Consider the following 22,039-nt stretch of genomic DNA (forward strand, 5'->3'; position numbering starts at 1 on the left):
CAAATTGTGGACGTCGGTTGACAACCGGCTCATGCGCATGGTCAGTCCGACCACTGAAAATTTGTCGTTGAGTCGAGGTCGACTTAGAGGCTGAGATGCTGAAGTAACTCTGATTTAACTGTAGGCATGATTGAAAAGAGCATTTGACATCCAGCAGAACCTCAGCCCAAGGAGGCATGCTTGACGGCGACAACAGCGATGTAATACAGCAGTTCACAAGTCACAGAATAACGATGGCAGTACCTCCTCTTGACCACAATCGACAGGACACCCTTCCCAACAGCATTTCGGACGAGACCCGAGAAGTTGTTCCCATCGCAAGGCCCATCTGCTTCCTCCACACCGTCTTGGGGGCCTGCTGGGTCAAAGAAGTCCTCCTTCAGGTTGAACAGCAACAGCCCTCCCGCCTCAACAAGCGAAACAGCAGCCTTGAACGCCCGCACGCCTGCGTCACCAAAACACAGTGCGCTGACAGACACCAGCACGTTGAAACCCTGCGCAAATACCGCCGCCTCGGCCGGGTCGCTCGGTGTCGCCTTGGTATACTCCATGATATCAGCCACCACGTATGCGTCGTAAACCCCCGGCCGCTCACGCTCAGTGGCGGCCTTGGCCTCCGGGAGGATATCAAGCCCCACGATCCTCGTCGAGCCTCTCTCTGTCAAGGGGCTGCCACCGCCCTCGCCGTACCCTCGGGCGACAGACCGGATCTCCCTGCCCATCAAGCCATTTCCCGCACCAAAGTCTAGCACCCGCAGCGTGGGCGTGCTACTGTCACCCTCCAGGCTCCGCCCCGGTTCTTCTTGGCGATTATCGAGGACGAGGTGCAGATGCTCGCTCAGAAGGCCGGCCATTATCTGTGGTGATACGCACCTCGTCTCGGATTCTGGCCCGCCGAACAGCTGGTCGTACAGCCCTGGGATGCTAAAGACCTGCGCGTAGTCGTGGAAGCGGATGGAGGTGATGTGCTCGCCTTCAACGAGCTCGCACCACTCATCGTCCTGCGCCACGCCTTTTAGTCCTCGTTGTGGGAAGCGGATGTCGAGGCGTCCTGGTGCGGGCGCCGCCGGCGGAATAATGGTGCGCTTCGTGAAGACAGTCATTCTTTCTGGGCCACGTCGGGTAGTCCGCTGAAAAGGGGAGGACAGTAAGACCCTGTCTCTAACCTAAAATTGGCATGATGGCCAGCCTATTGAGGAGTTTTCATGTTGGGTCGGCCGGTTATAAATATGTGCTCACGGCATTTCCCACAGCTGTGTATAGCCTTTCGGGCCACCTGCGTCCTTGGCACTCTTCCCACCGCTGTCGAACACAGGAGGTCGTGGCTGTGTAACCACACCAAGGTTCCGATGAGGGTCTCCGCCGACCAGATGCTGCAGCTAGATCAATGCAGAGGTTGGACATACGCTACCAACAACTCGCCAAGAAAAAGCTACATGACCAGGCAAGAGTGTTTCCCGATGTCCTTGGCGAAACGAAGGGCATGGGTAATGGGTCGACCTGGCACAGTTTGGCAGCGCACAAAGAAGTAAAACTCGGGGCACGTTGGCGCCATGGTGGGTTGTATGGACAGTCTATTGTGGTGTAATAATAAGTATGGACATAGAAGTGAAACTCCGCAAGGTCTCCCAGGAAGCCCGTTAGGTGCCCACGTGACCACATGCATGCTACAAGCGTAATCTCGAGGCAACAATTTCACTGCAAGGCAGCCTGGCGTCGAACTGCACAACTAGCTCCTCTTATCCCATTACGAGGGTCCGTACATGTTTAGCAGGCAATCTGTCGCATGCGTCAGCACAAGGAGCTTTTGACATGTAGATGGGTAAAGACCGGATCACTCACCTTCTTGGGGCCGGGGATGGTGTAGTTGTTGAAGTTGTTGTAAATCTAGACAGACATTAGAGATAGTTCGTCCACTACATCTTCTGGATGAGCTTACGTTGGCGGTGTAGCCTGGGTCAGTGGCCTTGACATGGCCAGGGATCTTGGTGGTCGGCGACGGGGCGCCGCCGCTGCCGCCCGAGACGGTGACCTGCGCACAGCTGATGTAGAACTGCGGCGGCGAGCCAGGGTTGTGGATGCCGAGCTGCTCGATGCGGAGCAGGTAGTCGCCGTTGGCGATGCAGGTCGGGATGTTGTACGTGTAGCTGGCACGCATCGGCCATGTCGAGCTGCCGCCGCTGAAGGTTGGGCCCTCCTCCGCGATCTTGAACCAGTCGCCGTCGCCCGCGTATGCCGAGGCGGCTGCTGGTGCCTTGGACATGTACACGGCGACGGGGCCTTGGTGGTAGACTGCCTGGTCGAGGTCGAAGGTGAATGCTGCCAGATGTTAGCGGTTGTTGTGGCCCATTCGATGATGTAGTACGCACAGCTGCCTGCCTTGACAGCAACTGTCTCTGTTCCAGCACCCTGCGCACCAGTGTTGCATCGCAGGTCGTTCGAGGCGAGATCAGTCACTGGGGAGTTGTTGCTGGTGTTCTCCCTGATGTACTTGAAAACGCCGTTCTTGTTGATCTGGTTGAATCGGTAGTGGGCGGATACCGGCGAGACGGCGAGCAGCGCCACCACGAGGCTGGTGAAGGTCTTCATTTTGGGCTAGATAGTTGGTTCTCTCCTCGCTGGTTAAATCCTCGAAAATGCAAGGCTGCCTTGGCTGGATTCAGGGCGGCTTAGGCTGATAATTATCTGAAGGCTGGTCTACCATTTGGCATGAATTCTCTCGATGCTGGGGGGCCTGACCTCTTATACCACCACCACGTTCCTTTTGGCGGCGGGTCATCTTCCATGTCGTATGAATTCCCCTTCCGGAATCATGGGAGTTCCCAATAGAGTATCCCATCTGCCCGCCAATCAGTCCCGTCGAGCCGTCGTGGCTGTTGGGTATCCCTGACCCATACTGTCAGTTGGTAATTGCTGCACCACCCAGTCGAAACGGCCCGCCAGTCCTAGATTCAGCGTTTGACAATCAAAACATCCTTGGCAGATCGCTGTTATAGGTAACATCATGTCTGTTCGGCAGTGTGCCGACTGACACCTACAGGGATTGATCATCACTCATAGACCTGCGGTCGGGCGGCTCAAGTATGGTTCCCCTTGGTGGGTGGAGCTGTCCTGAAATGGCGTAGGGGTTTGCTGGCGGGTTTTGCTCTCTCAGATAGAAGATCCCAGCCGTGCATCAGTGCTTGCATGGCTGGTCACGGGCATGCTTCTCCTGACGGTCCCGGGCGCGAGGTGGAGATCGCTTATTGATGGAGAAGGTCTTGGCTGCCGGAGCGCTATGGTCCGCTTGTAAAAAAGTACCGGGGTACTAAATTTATTCGCAACACCAGTACCCTCTTGTGGGCCAGGAATTTAACCGGACCAGGATTCGACCTACAGCTTGGTAGTGCCCGTTCAAGATGGCGGCACAGCGCATAGCAATGCCGAAGGAGGATTCGCCAGATATTAGCCCAGCATGAAATTGAGGCAGGATGACGTCCATCATTGTTGTTGTGTCTTCTGATCCTGGCTTGGTAACCTTTTTTCCTGACAAATACAGGTGACATCCATAGATCCTGCTGTGTACTGATGTCTACACGGCCTTTCTTGCCGCAAGCCTCGCGAGCTCATTATAGTCAGGGTCCTAACGACTTGCTCCATATACGCCTATCTGGTTTCGCTTCTATTCCGTATACGTCCGAGAACACATATGGCGCCTTCATACAGTGAATTACGCCTATACTACTAGTATTCTTGAAGAGATCGGATATTCGCATCCACCAAAACGGAGGGTATACCCAAGCCCCAAGGGATAACCTCTCATAGAACAACCTCCAGGGCTCTTATAGGATAACCTCCTATGGGACAAGCTTCTATAACCAGCTATAGAAAAACATCCTATGGGATAAAGTTATGAGAGAATTACTCGTAGTTTAGTGTTAAACTAAGCACTCTGATCTTCGAGTTCCCAGGTATGGGTGTACCCTCCGTTTTGACGGGTGTGAATATCCGACCTCTTCTTGAATTCTGATGGACGATACTTGGTGAGGCTTAAAAAGGATGTGTATAGTTGCAATATCATGCGCATGGGATTTGTGCAGATATTGTAGCTCATCGCGACACGGTTATTAGGTAGGAAGACGCGTTGGCATGTTCAGTGGTGATCTGTATCAACAATCACATACTGCCTTCGAATCAATACATAAAGTCCAGCATCCTTATACGTTCTTGGGAACCCTCTTCCGATCTGATTAATACAATTCTTCCCTTCCTCTGGCAATTCCTACACTTTGAGGGACGGTCTAGGGGATGATCATCATCGAGAGCTGCCAGCTCACTGCGACTGAGCCTCGAGCACGGCTTTCAAATCCTCCTCCGTCTGTTCATCCGACACCCAGATGCCCGTATCCTCCTCAGCGGCGTTGAGGAAGCCTTCGCCCCGCTTTATAGGTTGGGCGTCCAGATCCGTGACGTATGACCGCCCGTCGTCTAGCTCACGCTCCGTGGACAGCATCATGCCGTCCTTGGCTAGCCGGCGTGGCCCTTCATCAACAACGGACAGGACCCGCTTCTTCGTCGACATCTGACCCTTTTCAAAGCCCCATGATGATGGGTATTCCCTCCGATGCCTCCGGGCGCGGCTGCTAGCGTTGGCCTTGGACATGGAGACACCGCCACGGGAATGTGTCAGACCTGGCGACTTCTGCACTCCGTTGTTGGACGAAGTCGAGATCCCAGTACCCAGAGCAGTCTGATTGTGCTCATCAGGGAGCTTTCTATTGTCGTCCATCAGCTCTCCTTCACTATCGTCCTCTTTTATTTTTGTTTGCGTCTTGGTTGGGAGACGGTTGCTTTCTAGCGCAGCGTCGACTTCGCGGTCGGTATTTGGCACGCCGGCGTAGATACCGGCCACAGAGGCCTGCCACATAGCAGGAGGAACCAATGTCTCTACATGTGCAGACGAATATTGCTGGCTGGGTGCAATATGTGAAGCTGTGAAGGCGGTTGCAACTGAGGGCACGGTGGCGTGCACATGCTGGGTGTCCTGACTGGAAGGAACCTCCATGGTACCTGAATTTGGATCACTTAGAGACCTATTGGGGGCTATAACACTAGCCATCACTGCTGCCGCTCACTGGGTTGACTGTGTACTAAAAGCCTTATATTGACCTTGAATGTAAGGTCAGTTCTGTCCCATGACACTGGAAAGATCTAGGCGATATGATACTGACTCAAAAATCCTCGACACGTTAAATTCAGACTGCGCATTCAGTCTCCTTAGCATAGATGATTGTGTCGGAGGAGGGTGTTGGAAAGCTTGGCCGCTATAAGCTTCCAGCTGATTCTTATTGTCCATAGGAAGTGACGACAGTCTAGACGAGATATAATACGGCTGTTGTGGAGGCTTCTGGACGCTTCGGCCACCAGCTGGTTCTGGAGGGACAGGCAGTTTCTTTCCTCTTTGTACTTTCTGGTCAGCCTCGGTTGCTATGTCACCCCACTCCGGTCTCTCGCGGCTAATCTGATTGTTGTAGAAGTACTTGACCTGCGTCTTGTATTTAGAATTTCTTCAAGTTGCGCTGGGGACCATGTCAGGGCCAGGCTTACCATTTTAGGCGTCTTAGTACCCAGGTGCTCCGCAATGGCCTTCCAATCCGTGCCAAAGCTTTGCAACAATTCGGGAAACTTGTTCATCTCAGCCACGCTCCAGTAGGATGATGGAGCCGTAACACAGTCGGCTACGGTTTCTCTATCAGTTTGACCTATTTGTGACACAGGATCGAGGCTTTCATTTTGTGTAGCCAATGCTTCAGTGCGCCAAAGAGGTTTCTCGTCGGTGTGAGTGCGGAGATGGGTCCGAGATTGTATGCTCTAGTGAACCGTTTCGGACACATATTACACGCCCATTTTTTTAGATACTTCTGGGCTGGTTTCTTGATCTCAGCAGTGCCCTCGAGTCGATGATTTACACCTGTCACGAGGTTAGGATGACTGGCCCCTTGATGAATGTGCTGATAATTAGATATCTTACCTGGTTTTAGCTCTTGTTGATCTCCAACCAAGTTCGGCATCACCGGCTCATCTGCCGCCCCTGGTGGCCCATTCGACACTTTTCCCTTGTTCTCCGCAATTGCGCCGGGAGCATTGTCGCTGCTCGAGTGGTTGCTTGCAGCTTGCACCTCGATCTGGCCGCTTAACTGTTCGACGATTCCCTCCAGCTTCCGTAATCGTTTCATTAGCTCAATCTCTCGCTCACTAGAAGCTTGTTCAGGCGGCTCATGATGTGCTTCTTCGAGTGGGGTAATCCGTTTTCTGAAGATATTCTGGAGGTCGGAGGCCCGCTCGACTGTCTCAATGTTTTTGCCTTCCCCATCGTGCTCGCTGTCCTCATGGTCATCATCAAACTCGCAGTCCTCATGGTCATCATCAAACTCGCAGTCCTCATGGTCATCATCAAACTCGCAGTCAACTGGCAACGCTGACAGAGATATTTCCTCCAAATGATCACTGAGATGTCTTGTTATCGGAACCTTCCCCGGGCCCACGTCGTCTCGACAAAGGGGACACTGGATCATGTGCCACCCTGGGCCCATTCCGTGATTAAGAAAAAGGTGGGATATCCAATCATTCCGAGTCGGGAATGTTTTGGTAGCAGATGTACAACCGGCCTCGAGACATGTCCATGGCTCAAGGTCTCCGTAGACGTGCTGCTTCCAGGCGCTATTCGTGGTAATCGTGACACATTTACCACAGACCACACATGCGAATGGCAGACCTTTCTTGGCCTCATCTGGCAGTGGCGGTACTCGCACTCTTCTTCCTTCATCCGCACCATAGGACATGACGGTTTCTGCATAGGCAGACCCTGTGGTGGGTAGAGACGAGCCAATGCCAGAGTCGTGGAATTTTGAGCTCGCGCCGTCTGGTACACTTGATGCTGTCTGGCCAGATGGCATAACACCGAGCTCGTTTGTGTATTTCTGCTCCTGGCATCTCAGATACCGCTCATAGTTTGCTTTGCCCAGCCTCGCAACCAGTTCATCTGCAGCCATCGGGAACCGTGCGCTGACTTTGTCGCTGTAGGGTTGGTGCGGGCTCCATTTTATCCGCGTGGTATCTAAAACGACTATCGGTTCAGTTTTCGTCCGAGATATTGGACTGAAAAAGAGCGGTTCCAGATCCAAAAGACAAGTTGTGTCAACTCTTAAATCCTCCAAGACTCCGTTGATCGAGACTACACTAGCATCTGAAAACCCCGAGTCTGATGAAGAGTCACTGTCGCCTTCCATAACGGCTGCAGTAAGGGATCTGAGCACGGAGATGGATTTGTAGCCAGCATCACCGAGATCGGCGTCGAGAATATTGACGAGTCCTTGTCGTACAGTCAACCGCTGCTGGTCTGTTATGTTGTGCATCGGGAGATTAGATGATGGACTCACTGTCTGTCAGCGCTTGACCGATGCTCACAACGTATTTGAGTGTGTCGCGTTGCAGATCACGCGATTCCTCGAGCTTTGCATCTAAGTTTCCGTCGGCCATGCCATTCTCGTCTGACCATATCTTCAAACGCTCATAGCTTCTTTCAAGGCTGATATCCAAGAACTGACGCTCCGCCGACGCAGAACTTCTCTTCGCACGTAGAGCCTTCAGTATAATCTGAAACAGCAAAATGCACTGGGAACTGAGCAGAGTCAAATGGCTTTGCCCTTCCATGCCGGTCCCCAATGGATCCACATCCTGAAGGTATTGCTGCACAATAGCAGTACCGCCATGTACGTCTTGTGACGTCGAGGATTCCATGTCTCTGCACTCAGGACAACTTTCAACGACAGGTAAAGGAAGGATTGAAAGCCAAGGTTGTAAAGGCGGCAGAGGTGGGAACTCAAGCAGCAGGTGCTTTGAAGTCTTTGGGACCTGGATACCCGGGCAGATAAGTTGGTCGACGTTACGCGTGTCAGCTAGCTAGCGGAGAGGCAGGGGTACAGGCCTGGCCAGGGATAGGCATTTCTCACCACAGCCACCGCCAGAAGGCGCTGTGCTGCATGCACGAATGATGTGAAGTGTGGGGCTATGTGCATACCTAGGCACTCGCTAACGCCACGGGGGCATTGCTTCAGCCAATGGAGGAGAAAGGCATAACTGTGGGCTATTTCATAGTATAGCCACCGCCCATACTACCTACCGGTACTGTCCGTGTTCGAGCGAAGCGAGCAGTCACCTTTGCGATTATCATCGTAATGACCAAATCCGACCCAATTTCACCCTCCATCCACTTGTCCTTGGAATCGCCTGGTGCCTCTGTCTGGGAAAAACGAAGTTGCGCCCCCCCCCGGTTAAATACCCCTTATTCCTTGGTTAAACTAAAACTTTACTAATAAAGTGGAAAATCCAATATTCTTATTAAAATACCCTTATTAACTTTATTAATATTAATAATAAATTATTTTTATTATTTAATTAGGTAAAAGTAATACTATATTAGTTTTATATAGTTAATTTAAGTTTAGTTTATAAAGGTATATATAATCTATTTATTTTAATATAAAGTAATATTAATTTAGTTAATTTTATAGATAATATTATTAAATTAATTTATTAAATTTAAACTATTTAATATTTATTATATAAAATCTATTTAAAAGTTAAATTATATAGTTTATTAATAAAATATTATATTATTTAAATAATTATATACTTAAAAGTTAACTATTAAGATAATTAAAGTTTAATAAATTATTTAAAAGTACTTATAGGTATTTTTAAAGACTACTTAAAATAAGGTTATTATAATAAATTAAGTAGTTTAAAGGATATAAAAGAATACTATTTAAGTTAATAATAAAGAGAATATATTTAATAATAAGGAAGAAAAGGGTTTAAAAGGTATTAATAATAAGGATTTTTTATTATTAAGGTAGAGTTTTAATAAATAATAATAATAATAATATTAAATATCTTAAAAGTTACCTAATTAACCCTTAATATAGATATATTTAGGTAAATTAACTTTAATTTTATTTATTAAAATTTATAACTTAAAAGTTATTAATACTTTTATTATATAATTTAAAAGATAAAGTATTATATTAGAGGAGAAGGATTAGAGTTAAGGGATTTAAGGTTTTTATTAGATTATATTAATTTATTTAGAAATTTAATTAAAAGGGAATATAAAATTATTTAAATATAATTATTAAGTTAAGGATATTTTTATTAAGGTTAATTAATTTATAAATTAAAAGTTTTTAATTTTATAATTAAAAATTATAAAAAATATTAATAAAAGGATTAAAATATTTAATTATAATAATATTATAAATATACTTTTAAATTTTAATTTTTTTTTAATTTTTATATAACTATAGGGTTATATTATTAATATAAGAGTTATAAATATTTATATTATAGGGTAATTATTTAATTAAATATATATTAATTAAGGTTTTTAGTTATTATTAGCTATTTAATAGGTAGTTACTTTAAGGAATAGTTTATTAATAATAAAATAAATAATAAATATAAATATATTTAGTAGAAACTTAAACTTTAAAATTTTTAATTTATATTAATAATTATTAAATAAAAGTTAAAATAGAGGTAAAAGTAGACTTTATATAAAAAAGTATAAATAGAGGTAAAAGTAGACTTTATATAAAAAAGTATAAATAATTAATAAAATATAATTATATTCTTTAAATAAGTATTATAAAGTTAATTATTATTATTAAAATAAAGAGGATTTTTATAATAATAGTATTTTATTAGATAAAATAGTATATATATTAGTTTATTTAATAGGATTTAAGGGATTAGTTTAATATAATTATAATAAATAATATTATAATTAAGTATTTATTAGAAGTTTTTAATTATTAGATAGTTTAAATAGAGTTTAATAAAAGAAGTCTAATAGTAATAAAGTTAACTTTATCTTTTTAAAAGAAATAATAAAAGTAGAAGTAAAAGGAAAGTAATATTAATATAGTTATTAATTTATTATTTAATATTAATTTATTTAGAGTTAAATATAGTTAAATAGCCTTAATAGAGTTATTATTATTATTATTATTATTAGTTTTCTTTTATAGGTTTAATAGGCTTTTAGTTTTATTATTATTAATAGTAATAATAATAATAGTATTTATAAGTTATTATAAAGGTAAAGGTTATTAGTTATTTTTTATTATTATTATTATAGGTAAAGGAAAATAAAATAGTTTTATATTAAAAGTTTATTATAAAAGTATTTTAAAATACTTTAAGAATTTATTAAAAGGGTTTAATTTAAATAATTTATAAAAGTTATAAGGTATAAAAGGTTTAATTTTTATAAATTTTATAAAAGAGAATATTTAGTTTAATAAGTATAGTTTAAAAATTATTTTATTAATTAAAATATTAGTTAAACTATATTTAAAGGGAAAAAGGATTTTATTAATTTCTTTAATAATAATAATAATAAAAGGATTTATTATTATAATAAGAGCTATTAAATAACTATTTAATAAATTATTAAATAAATATTAAAAATATATACTTTATAAAGTTTATAAAAGTTATTTAATTAATTAATTAATTTTATTTAATATTAAGCTTTATAATTAGGTTAGTTATTTAATAAAAAGTTAAGAGCTTATTAGAATAGTTTTTATATTTAATAAGGTAGAGGAATTATATAATAAGTTTTAAAGGACTTTTTAAATAAGGGAAGTAATAATTAAATATATAGGAAGATATAATTAGTAATAAGAAGTAATAAAAAAGGAAAGTTAATTATTTTAAGTAGATAAAATAAATTAAGTATTTAATATTAAGTAATTAATTAATTAAATAAATTTATTTATAATTAATTTATTTATTTTAACTTTAATTATTAATTTAATTATTTAATTTATAAATAATATTTTTATTTATATAACTATATTTAATTAAAGTTTTATTAATTTTAATTTTTATAATTTTTAATTAATATTATTATATTTATTTTATTTTATTTTTTTAGTATTTATATATAATAGAAATATTTTTAAATAGTTTTAACTTTAAATTTAATCTTTTAAATATAAAAAATAAAATTAAGTAAAATTTTTATTTAAATTATAGTTTAATAATTTATATTAATATTAATAATATAAATAATATTTTAAGTTATTAAAATATATTTTAATAATATTAAAATTAAAGGAGTATAAAATAGATATTTATATTTTATACTTTTATATTTATTATTTTAAATATTTTTATATTATAGTATTATAAAGTATTATCTATTATAAGGATTAATTTTAGGTTTAAATATAAGTTTATTTTTAATAAAATACTTTTATTAATTATTATAAAAGTACTTTTATTATATAATTTTTATATATTATAATAATAAATAAACTATTAAATATAATTATAAGGAGGATATAAAGGTAAGTTTTTATTTAAGGAGATTTTTAATTTATAAAATATACTTAATAAATACTTAATTTATTCTCTTTATATTATCTTACTTATTAAAATTAAATTTATTAATAAAGATAAATATTTTTATTATATAATTTAATTAATATATTTATTAAAGATAATAGTTATAAAGCTTTTATTATATTAATAAACTAATATATATATTTATTTATTACTTTATATATAAGTTTTAAGGGTATTATTTATTATTTTTATAGTAATATTAATTTAAAACTATTTAATAAAGAAGTATTATATTTTATTAAAATATAAATTTAGTTTATTAAATAGAAGATCTTTTAATTTTTAATTTATATAATTTATATATTAATTAAACTTTATAAATTTATTATAAAAAGTAAGTTAATAAATCTTTAAAATTTATTACTTTAACTTAATTATATTTAATAATAATAGTAATAATATACTTAAAATAACTATATAAGTAGTAATAACTCTCTAATAATAGCCCTAAATTATCCTATAATAGTATTAAAATTTAATTTATAGCTATTTATTAGGTAGTAATAAGTTAAAATATAAATAAAACTTTAATTATTAGAGTTTAAATAGTAATAGATAATAGTTAGTTATTATTAGAACCTTTCTTTTATTAATTAAGGAATATTAATAGGTTAATAAAGGTGTTTTATTGAAAAATATTGGATTTTTTACCCTATTAGTGAAGTTTTAGTTTAATTGAGAAATAGGGGGTATTTAACTGGGGGGGGTGTAACTTCGTTTTTCCTAGACAGCTGTTTCCGTGCGCCATGGACCCATTCACCATTGCATTAGGCGTCTTGCAAATCACGGGCGTTGCAATCAAAATGTCGCTGGTTTTGCAGAAAAAGATCAAAGTTTTTCGCAATTACTCCCAAGAGGTGAAGCGAGTCTTCAAAGGGGTCGATCGACAGCAAAAGAACTTTCTTCACGAGATACACCTCCTTCTAAGGTTAGCCAAACAGGATGAGGATGATATTGAGCATATGCTCCAAGATCCAGGTGACCCAAGATGGAGTAGTAGGAAGCTACATAGTGGGCTGAACGATGCATTTCCGAAGAGCCTGAGCACCGTTCAGGATATAATCGAGATCGGGTCAATAATGCAGAGTCTTCAGGGGGAACTCGCCTGCTTTGATGAGATCGTTTGGATGGGTGCCAAGGTAAGCAGGAGAAACATCCTTTGAGACACCCTCCTGAAGGAGGACTTCTTACTTCCTTATAGGATACCTTCCTATCCTCCTATAGCAAGAACTCTTACCCTCAAGCCTGAAGCTCGCTATTAATTGTGCACGAGGGCTGACCATCACAAAATAGAATGAACTCCTTAAGGATACAGTCCGTCGGGTACGCAAGAAGGTGAAGATCACGTGGGACAAGGAGAATCTCGAACAACAAATTCAGAATTTGAGAGAACTCAATGACGATTTACGACGCCTCCGCGAGCAAGTGGCGGAGATCCAGCAGCCGGCCCTTCGAAGCACCGCCTACGTCAAGTCGTCTCATCAGCTCAGCGAGGAGTTTGGCTCGATCGGAAAAGTCCGCAGAGCATCGAAAGCCTTCCACCAAGCTCTGGCTACCGCATGGTTGAAAGAGCTTTCAAGATGGCAGCTCAAGGAAGTCAGGCATCAAGTCAAACTCAAGCTTGATACACAAGTGCGAGAAGAGGTGAAGATGGAAGTTGTAATTGGATGCCACGGACATGGACACACACAGTAAGCGCGTCACAGCTCTCCAACATAGATGTGTCTACTCATACTTGTTATTAGAACATCTATCCAGGCCGGATTCATCAACCTTCAGGTACAATCCCGCATGCTTGATTTCATGGAGTCTGGCCTCAACACTCCACCACACCCCGTTGATGATGGCCGAAAAAGGCGCAAGGTTCGCTTCAACTTCGACGACGGTGACCAGCAACAGCCGACAATAGTGTCTTCCACATTGACAAAGGAAGATCCAACAATAGTTGACCTCCAAATAACCGAGAGTATATGTACGGCATTACAAGGCACGGGCCTCGACCCCTGCGACTCCAAGTGTCTCGGCTATTTGGACAGTTGCTACAACGAGACCTTCAGGCATAGCTTCTTTGGAGTCGCGGCACCGAGACCGGTCTCTGAATCAATTTGCGTATCGACCAAAGAGATTCTTAATCGTCCAGCGGAAGGCTCAGTAACGCTTGTAGACCAGCTAACACTTGCGCGTAACTTCGCCCTGGCAGTCTTAAAATTTCACTCAACACCGTGGCTGAGAGACTACGTCACTATTCATGATTTCTCCTTCTTCCGCTTCGACGGGACCGATCTATCGAGCTGCTTGGAGACTGTGCACCTGGGCTCCAATTTCATGAACGCGTCTTTGGACGACAATTGTCCAATCGAGGATATGGTGGCTCGCGAGGCCATCGAAGAGGCAAAGTTGGCTCATGGAGTCCGCAACCTCACCCTTTGGGGCTTGGGGACAGTAATGTACGTACCCTCTGAACAGCGATCCCTGGAGCACAAGAATTCGGACCAAGCCCCAATTTTCGCTTGTTCTTCTGTTCCTTCTTCTTTCGATGTTCAATTTTCTGAAAGTTTGCAGGCTGCAAATCGGGACATGGTCGGCACTGGAGTCTCCCGATGATGTGGTAGCAGTGCGACGCCTCGCCCAGAAAGTGCCTATGCTAGGCAAGAGGTACAGAGATCTCACTAAACAGTGCCTCGAGTGCGATTTCGCTTTTGGGGAGGATCTTTCGAAGCCAAGGCTACAACAGGCTGTGTACGAGCATGTCGTTTGTGGGTTGACGGAAATGATAAAAACATTGGACATTCAGGAAGACTGATCATCTTCGGCGAGGAAATAGGTGCTGACAGGCTATGTACATTCAACAAAAAGGGTGCAGGCCTCAGAATTTGTCCATTTTTATGAAAAGGACTGCAAAACTAGTTGCATTTCATGAAAGTCTACCTACCACCTGCTGGGTATAGGGAAAGCTACATACAGGGTTGCTGTGACGGTACGAGTTAATAAGGAGATCGAGGATTCACACCCGCAAAATCGGGGGGTACACCTATATAAGTGCACACTCTATACACCAACATTAATTTACACTACCACTTCACTATAGTTAATATAAAAGTATAGTTATTTTTTATATATTTATTATTTTAAATTTATTCCTATTATTATATTTACTTATTTTTATTATTATTTTAACTTTATAGCTTTTTATTACTTTCTTTATTATATAGTTTAAAACTTATATTATTATTATAAAGATATTAAATTAATTTCTAAATAGTTAAAAGATATTTTTAATATTATATTAATAGATAGTAATATAAATTTATAGGTTTAAAGAAGTATTAATAGGTAGGTAGGTAGTTAAAGTAAGTAGGTAAAAAGGTGTTTAATAAAGTATATAAGTAAGGTTATAAAAAGTATTATACTATTTATTTAAAATAATCTTTAAATAAAACTTCTACTATAAGTTTAAAATATTAAATATTAATTAATTAAATCTATAAAAGTTAATTAATTAAAGGGTAGTTAGAAAAAGAAAGGTTATAGGAGTTAAAAAGAGTAAGGAGGTAGGAGGGGAGAGAGGAGAGAGAGAGGGTATATAAATAAAGGTTAGAGTATTAAAAAGAAAGAAAAAAAGGAAAGAAAGTAATTAAGAATTTAATTAAAGATTTAACTAAAGATTTAATTAAATATTAAAATAAATATTAAAATAAATATTAAAATAAATATTAAAATAAATATTAAAATAAATATTAAAATAAATATTAAAATAAATATTAAAATAAATATTAAAATAAATATTAATATATATTAAATTAATTATATAAATAAATATTCTTTTATATTTAATATTAAACTTTATATTTATATATAATATTTAATTAAAGTTACATTAAATATTTATTTAAATATATAAATAAAAATTAAATAAATATTTATTTTTTAATTAAATAAAATATTCTATTAAATATTTATCTAAGTTTAAATAAATAGTTTTAAAGTTTTAATAAAAGCTTTTATTTAATATAAGTAGGTAGGAGGAAAGAAGTAATATATATATTAAGGTAGAGTTTAAAAAAGAAAAAAAGTAAAAGAAAGTAATTAGGAATTAAATTAGAAACTTAACTAAGAGTTTAATTAGAGATTTAATAAAGAATTTAATAAAATTTAATAAGGAATTTAATAAAGAATTTAATAAGGAATTTAATAAGAATTTAATAAGAAATTTAATAAGAAATTTAATAAGGAATTTAATAAAATTTAATAAGGAATTTAATTAAAGTTTTAATTAAAAATAAAGTTAAAAATTAAATAAAGAATTTAATAAGGAATTTAATAAGAATTTAATAAAGACTTTAATAAAAGATTTAATAAAAGTTAAAATAAGAATTAAATTAAAAGTTTAATTAAAAATTATATTAAAAATTAAAGTTTAAATAGAATATTAATTAAAAGTTTAATTAAAAATTAAACTAATAATTTAATTATTAATTTAATTAATAATTTAATTAAAGATTTAATTAAGACAGACTTATAAAGTAGTACACTATAAACGCCCCGGCTAAAAGACCACAATTCCAAGTTATCTCACAACTTAAAATCAACCACTTATTAACTTATACTATTATAACTCTCCCCTAAAGCCTTCTAAAGCTTTAGATAAATAGAGGGCTAATTATATCCATTTCCGCTCAATATACAGTTAATAAAAGGCCTAAGAATCTACAATATAGTGCTAGTTTTATATAACGGACTATAGTATTAGGTATAATAATATAGATAGAGAGAGGTTTAAAGGTCTATTAGGTTTAAGTCTAATATAAAACTAATTCTTACCTTTTTTAAAGAAGAAGTAAATAGGCGTTACCTACCTTTTAAAAGGCCTAAAAAAGGGGTATAACTAAATATTAAAGTACCTTTAAAGTACTTCCCTATAGCTTCTATCTAACTATTATAATTATACCTCTCCTTAAAAGACTATTTTTAACTATTATTATTAATTAATATTAATTACCTTTATTTATACTTTTTAAAAACCTTTTTTATTTACTATTATTAATTAATTCTAATAACTTACTAAATCTTCTAATAGTTTTTACTATATCTTTATAAAAGTATAAACTAACTAACCTTCCTTTTAAATAGCTATTTCTCTCTCTCTACCTTTACTTTCTTTCTTTTTCTCTTTAATAACTAACCTTATTAAGTCTTTAATAAACTCCCTTTTTTTAATCTTTAACTATTTTTTTTAATTATTTTATTAATTTTCTAAATATTATTATTATATCTTACTACTTAAAGTAATTTAAAGTATTTTTATTTTATAATTATTCTTTATTTATTATTATATTATTTATAAATAGTAATTATAAAACTTATAAATAATTTTCTTTTAAAAACTTTATATATTATTTTATATATATTACTTTAAATAATAAAAGTAATTTATTTAAAGATTATTTTAATTTATTAAATTTAACCTTTAAAGACTTTAATAATAATTATATTAACTTTATTTTTATTAATTTTAACTCCTTTTTTATATTAAATTTATTTATAATTTAATTAAGAATATTAATATTATTAAAATCTTTAATAATTATTTCTTAAAATAATAAATAAATAACTTAAAACTATTTTATATACCCTCTAAACTTATTAGAAAGTAACTATAAAATTACTTTTTATTTTAGAATTTAAATAAAAGGCTTTTAAAACCTTCTTAAATTCTAAAAGTTTTTAATTTTAATTTTATATATTTAATATTTAATTAACCTTATAAAATTAAAAATATATTATACCTTCTTTTAAAAGTATATTAAAAGTACTTTTATAAACTTAAATTCTTTTAACTATATTATATTAAATTATATTAAAATTATAAAAAAATAAAGTAAAATAATTAAATTATAAGTTCCTTATAATATATATATAAAAACCTTCCTTAAATAAATAAAAATATTCTTTCTTTTATATAAAGATATTTTATATAATTTTTAATTAAATAGCTTTTATTATAATTAATATATTATAAAGTATTATTCTTTTATATTATAATAAACTTTCTTTTTTATTTACTTTTATTACTATTATTAACTTTCTAAATTAAAAAAATCTTTTATTATTAGATTAATTATTAACCTCTATTTAATAAAATTCCTTTTAAAAGGAATTATAAATAGTATAAAACCTCTACTTTTATTTATATAAAAATAAATTAATATAATTTTAAATTTAATTTATTAATATTTTAATAAATATATTTATAAATAATTTTAATAATTATTTAACTTTTAAAAAAATTAAAAACTTTAAATTTTAAAATAGTTTATTAAATAATAAAAAAAAATAATAATTTTTATATTAAATATAAATAATTAATTATTATTAAAAGTTTAATACTAACTTTTCCTAAAAAAAAATTATAATAATTAATATTTTTAATTATAAGTTATAATTAATTTATATACTTTTAATTAATAAAGTTTAACTTAAATAAAAATTTAAATAATATTTAAAAAAAAATTTTATAATTTAATTAAAATTACTATAATATATTATACTTAATTTTAATAAATAATAGCTTTCTATTTAATATACTTTAATTTAAAAGTTTTTCTAAAAATAATAAATATAATAAATAAAACCTTTAACTTATAACTTTAAAGCTATTTCTTCTTTCTTTAAAAATAACTTATAAAATATAAATAGCTTTTTTAAAAGCTAATTAAAAGTATTATAAATTAATAAATAAAATTATAAAAATAAAAATTTTAAAGTTTTTAAAATAGGATAATAATACCTCCTTATATTACTTTTTTAAAATAAGTTCTAACCTATTATAGGTTTAAATAGTTTAAAACTATTTATTTTAATATATTTTATATTATTTTTACTATAACTTTTTAATTTTAATATTATAATTAATTAACTCTCCTTAATAGTTAACTAATAGTATTTATTTCATAATATTTATCCTTTAAGTAATTTATTAAATCTTTATAGTTTACTTATTTAACTATTATTTATTTTATTAATCCTTTATTAAGTTTATATTTTAATTATATTTTACTTTTACTAATTTATTATAAAGCCTTTATAAATTATTTACTAACTATTTATTATATTATTATTTACTCTATTAGTTACTTTTAATATTTATTTTTTATTATTTAACTATTATTTATTTATCTTTTATTTATTATAACTTAAATAACCCTTTTTCTTAACCTTTTATCTATTTACTTTTAAATTCTCTTTTAAAAATATTAAAGTCCTCTCTTTTATAATATTTCTAAATAGTTTTATTTATAAATATTTTATTCTTTAATATTTAAAATTATACTTATTTAACTACTTTTTTATTTTATTAAATAATAAAAATACCTTTAATTTCTTAATAATTTTAAATTTCCTTTAACTTTTATTTAATTTATTTATTTTTAAATTTAATAGATTTATAATATTCCTTTATAAACCCTTTAATATTCTAACTATTTATAACTTTAATTAATTTATATAAAAATATTATATATTTAAAATATTTTTAAAAAAATTAAACTATAAACTTATTTATTAATTTAAATTAGAATTTTAAATAAATTAGCTTTTATAAAGTTAATTTTTATTTTTAAATAAAAATATTTAATTATTAAAAATATTTATTTATTAATTTTAAATTACTTAAATTAATAATATATATTATAATTTTAAGTTTAAATTTTAATAGCCCTTATTTAATTCTTTTAATATTTTATATAAATTTATTAAAGCTTCTTTAATTATTCTTTTATTATTAATATCTTTCTTTATAATATACTATTTTTAATAAACTATTAATTATATAAAATTATAAAAAAGTTTATATTTTAATAATATTTTAAATAAACTTATTTTAATTATTATATTTTAAATTAAATTATATAAAAAATATAATATATAATAGTTTTAATTAATTTTAAATATTTTTAATTATAAATAACTTAAAATATTATTTTAAAGTTTAATTTATCTTTTAATTTATTTATTACCTTATAAATAATAAGTAATAATATAATAGTTTTAATATTATTAAACTTATATAGTATTTTTAAAATTATTAATAAAAATATACTTTAATTAATAATAATTTCTTATAAAATTCTTTATTTATATTTAATTTTTTATAAAAATTTTATTAAACTTTATAATATTTATTATTATATAAATTAAAGGAAAAAACTTATTTTAATAAAATAATTTATAATTATTAAAATTAAATTTACTTTTTATTATTTATAATAATAGTTAAAAATTTAATTTTAAAGTTTATATTAAGTTTTATATAAACCTAATAGAATTAATAATAAAATAAATTTTTATATAAATAATAATATAATATAAATATATATTAATATATTATATAAAAGTATATATATTTTATTATAAAGACCTTTAACTTAAATTATTAAAAATATTTTTAAAAAAGTTTATATTTTTATTTATTTTAATATTTATTTAATAAATTATTATAATAAATTTATAAAATTTTTATTTTAAAGTTTTTATTTTAATATATATATATATTTTTTTAATAGAAGTTTATTTTAAATTTTATAATTAAAGTTATTTAAAATAGTATTATTTAAAGATTATATTTTTAATTATAATTTAAATTATAAAATCTTCCTTTAAATTTTATAAATTAAGTTTATAAGTAAAAAATAAGGCTCTAAATATATTATATTAATATTAAATATATATATTTAAATTTAAACTTTTATTATAAATTACTTTTATAAAGAAATTATAAATTTAAATTAATATTTTATTAAAAGAAATTATTTTTAAAACTTTATATATTATAATACTTTTAATTATAATTTAAATTTTAATTTATTATTAGTTTTTAAATAAAATTATAAGTTCTTTTAATAGCTATAACTATTTTTAATTTTAAAATTAAAATCTAATTTATATTTAAAGGTTTTTTCTTTAATATATAATTAAACCTCTTTAAAGCTTATTAATTAAATTAATTTTATTAAAATAATATTTAATAATAAAATTAAATTTAATTAAATATATTAACTATTAAATTTATTTTTAAATTAATTTTTTTATTTTATAAAATTATAAAGGTTATTATAATTTAAAAATAATAATAAATTTTAAACTCCCTTAAAATATTATTATTAATATTTAAAACTATTAATAATAGTATTTAATTTTATTATAAATTATTTAATTAAGTTTTATATTAATAAACTTTTAATTAAAAATAATAAAATACTATTAAAATATATTTTTAATAATATACTTTTAAAAATTATTAAAGTAATTATTTTATTAAAATATTATATTTAATTTAAATATAAAATATTAAATTATAATATTAAAATAAAAATACTTATTAAAACTTAACTTTAAGTTTTTTAAAGTTTTTAAACCTTTAAATTTTTAAATATAAATAAGTTAATTTTATTAAACTTTTAACCCTATTTTATACTAAATAATTACTTATTAAAGGGTTAAGTAATCTTAAAATATTCTTTAATAAACCTTTAATAAAATTATAAAAACTTAAAAACTTAAATATTATAATAAATAGTAAAATAGCTATTTTTAAATAGTTTTAATCTAATTAAAATCTATTTAAATTCTCTTTTAATTAAAATCCTAAAATTTAATCTTTTTTAAAAAGTTATACTTTTAAAATTCTTATAAAGCTTAACTAATAATAATTAATCTATAATTATTTAAATATATTTTATACTTTTTTATTCTTTAAAAATTAAAATATTATTTAAATAAATAATTATATAAATATTAATATAATTATTTAAAACCTTTATAATAAATAATTAAAATATAATAGAAATATTAGTTAATTTAAATAGTATTATTTTAAATTTATAATAATTATAATATATATAAAATATAATCTTTTATTTATCCTCTTTTAAATATAAATTTAATAATAAGTATTAATTAAATTAATTTTTAAAAATACTTTATATTTAATAGTTAATTTAAAATTTTAAAACTAATAATAATAAATAATAATTTTTAACTATTATTTTATTAAAGGCTTAATAGTTAATATAAAGTTAAAGAGTATTATTCTTTTAAAGGTAAATAAGATTAAAACCTCTATTAAACTTTTATTAAGGGTAATTTATTTAGTTTTTAAACTTTTTTTTAACTACTTTTTTAAGATTTTTAACTCCTTTAATAATAATAAGTAAAAAGATAGAAAAAGTAATAATATTCCTTTTTTTAATTTAATTATATAATTTACTTTTTTTTAAAAAGGGAGTTCTTTTATTTTAACTTTTATAAAAAAACTCCTTTAAACCCTTTAATTATAAATATAATTAAAAGGATTAAAGAATAATTTTCTTCTTTATTTATTCCTTTTAACTCTTATTACTTTCTTTATTACTTAAATTAAAAGGGTTATTAATTAAAAATAGTATAATAATAGATATTTTATTTTTAATTTTTATAAAAAATTTTATAATTTATTAAATAATATATAAATTATTCTATTAAAGTTATTAATTTTTAAATAACTTTTTAACTTTATTTAAAAATATTATAGATTTAAAGTTTTTAATAA

At 30.8% G+C, this 22,039-nt stretch overlaps 2 protein-coding genes across 2 annotated transcripts; both read right to left on the bottom strand.

The window, feature by feature from the left end:
* Positions 1–161: 161 nt before the first annotated feature.
* On the bottom strand, positions 162–2,589 carry KVR01_013529 (uncharacterized protein; the record flags this gene model as incomplete). Its single annotated transcript, XM_044781638.1, has 4 exons — positions 162–248; positions 1,843–1,887; positions 1,940–2,319; positions 2,370–2,589. 4 exons carry the CDS (start codon positions 2,587–2,589, stop codon positions 162–164), a joined length of 732 nt encoding a protein of 243 aa, XP_044637457.1.
* Positions 2,590–4,312: 1,723 nt separating this feature from the next.
* KVR01_013575 (uncharacterized protein) lies at positions 4,313–8,248 on the bottom strand (the record flags this gene model as incomplete). Its single annotated transcript, XM_044783724.1, has 6 exons — positions 4,313–5,072; positions 5,241–5,524; positions 5,587–5,741; positions 6,011–7,351; positions 7,419–7,941; positions 8,162–8,248. The coding sequence occupies 6 exons, from the start codon at positions 8,246–8,248 to the stop codon at positions 4,313–4,315; spliced, it is 3,150 nt and encodes a 1,049-aa protein (XP_044637503.1).
* Positions 8,249–22,039: the final 13,791 nt, after the last annotated feature.

Source organism: Diaporthe batatas, assembly GCF_019321695.1.
Source record: "Diaporthe batatas strain CRI 302-4 chromosome Unknown Contig00028, whole genome shotgun sequence".
In the NCBI taxonomy this organism is placed as follows: domain Eukaryota; kingdom Fungi; phylum Ascomycota; class Sordariomycetes; order Diaporthales; family Diaporthaceae; genus Diaporthe; species Diaporthe batatas.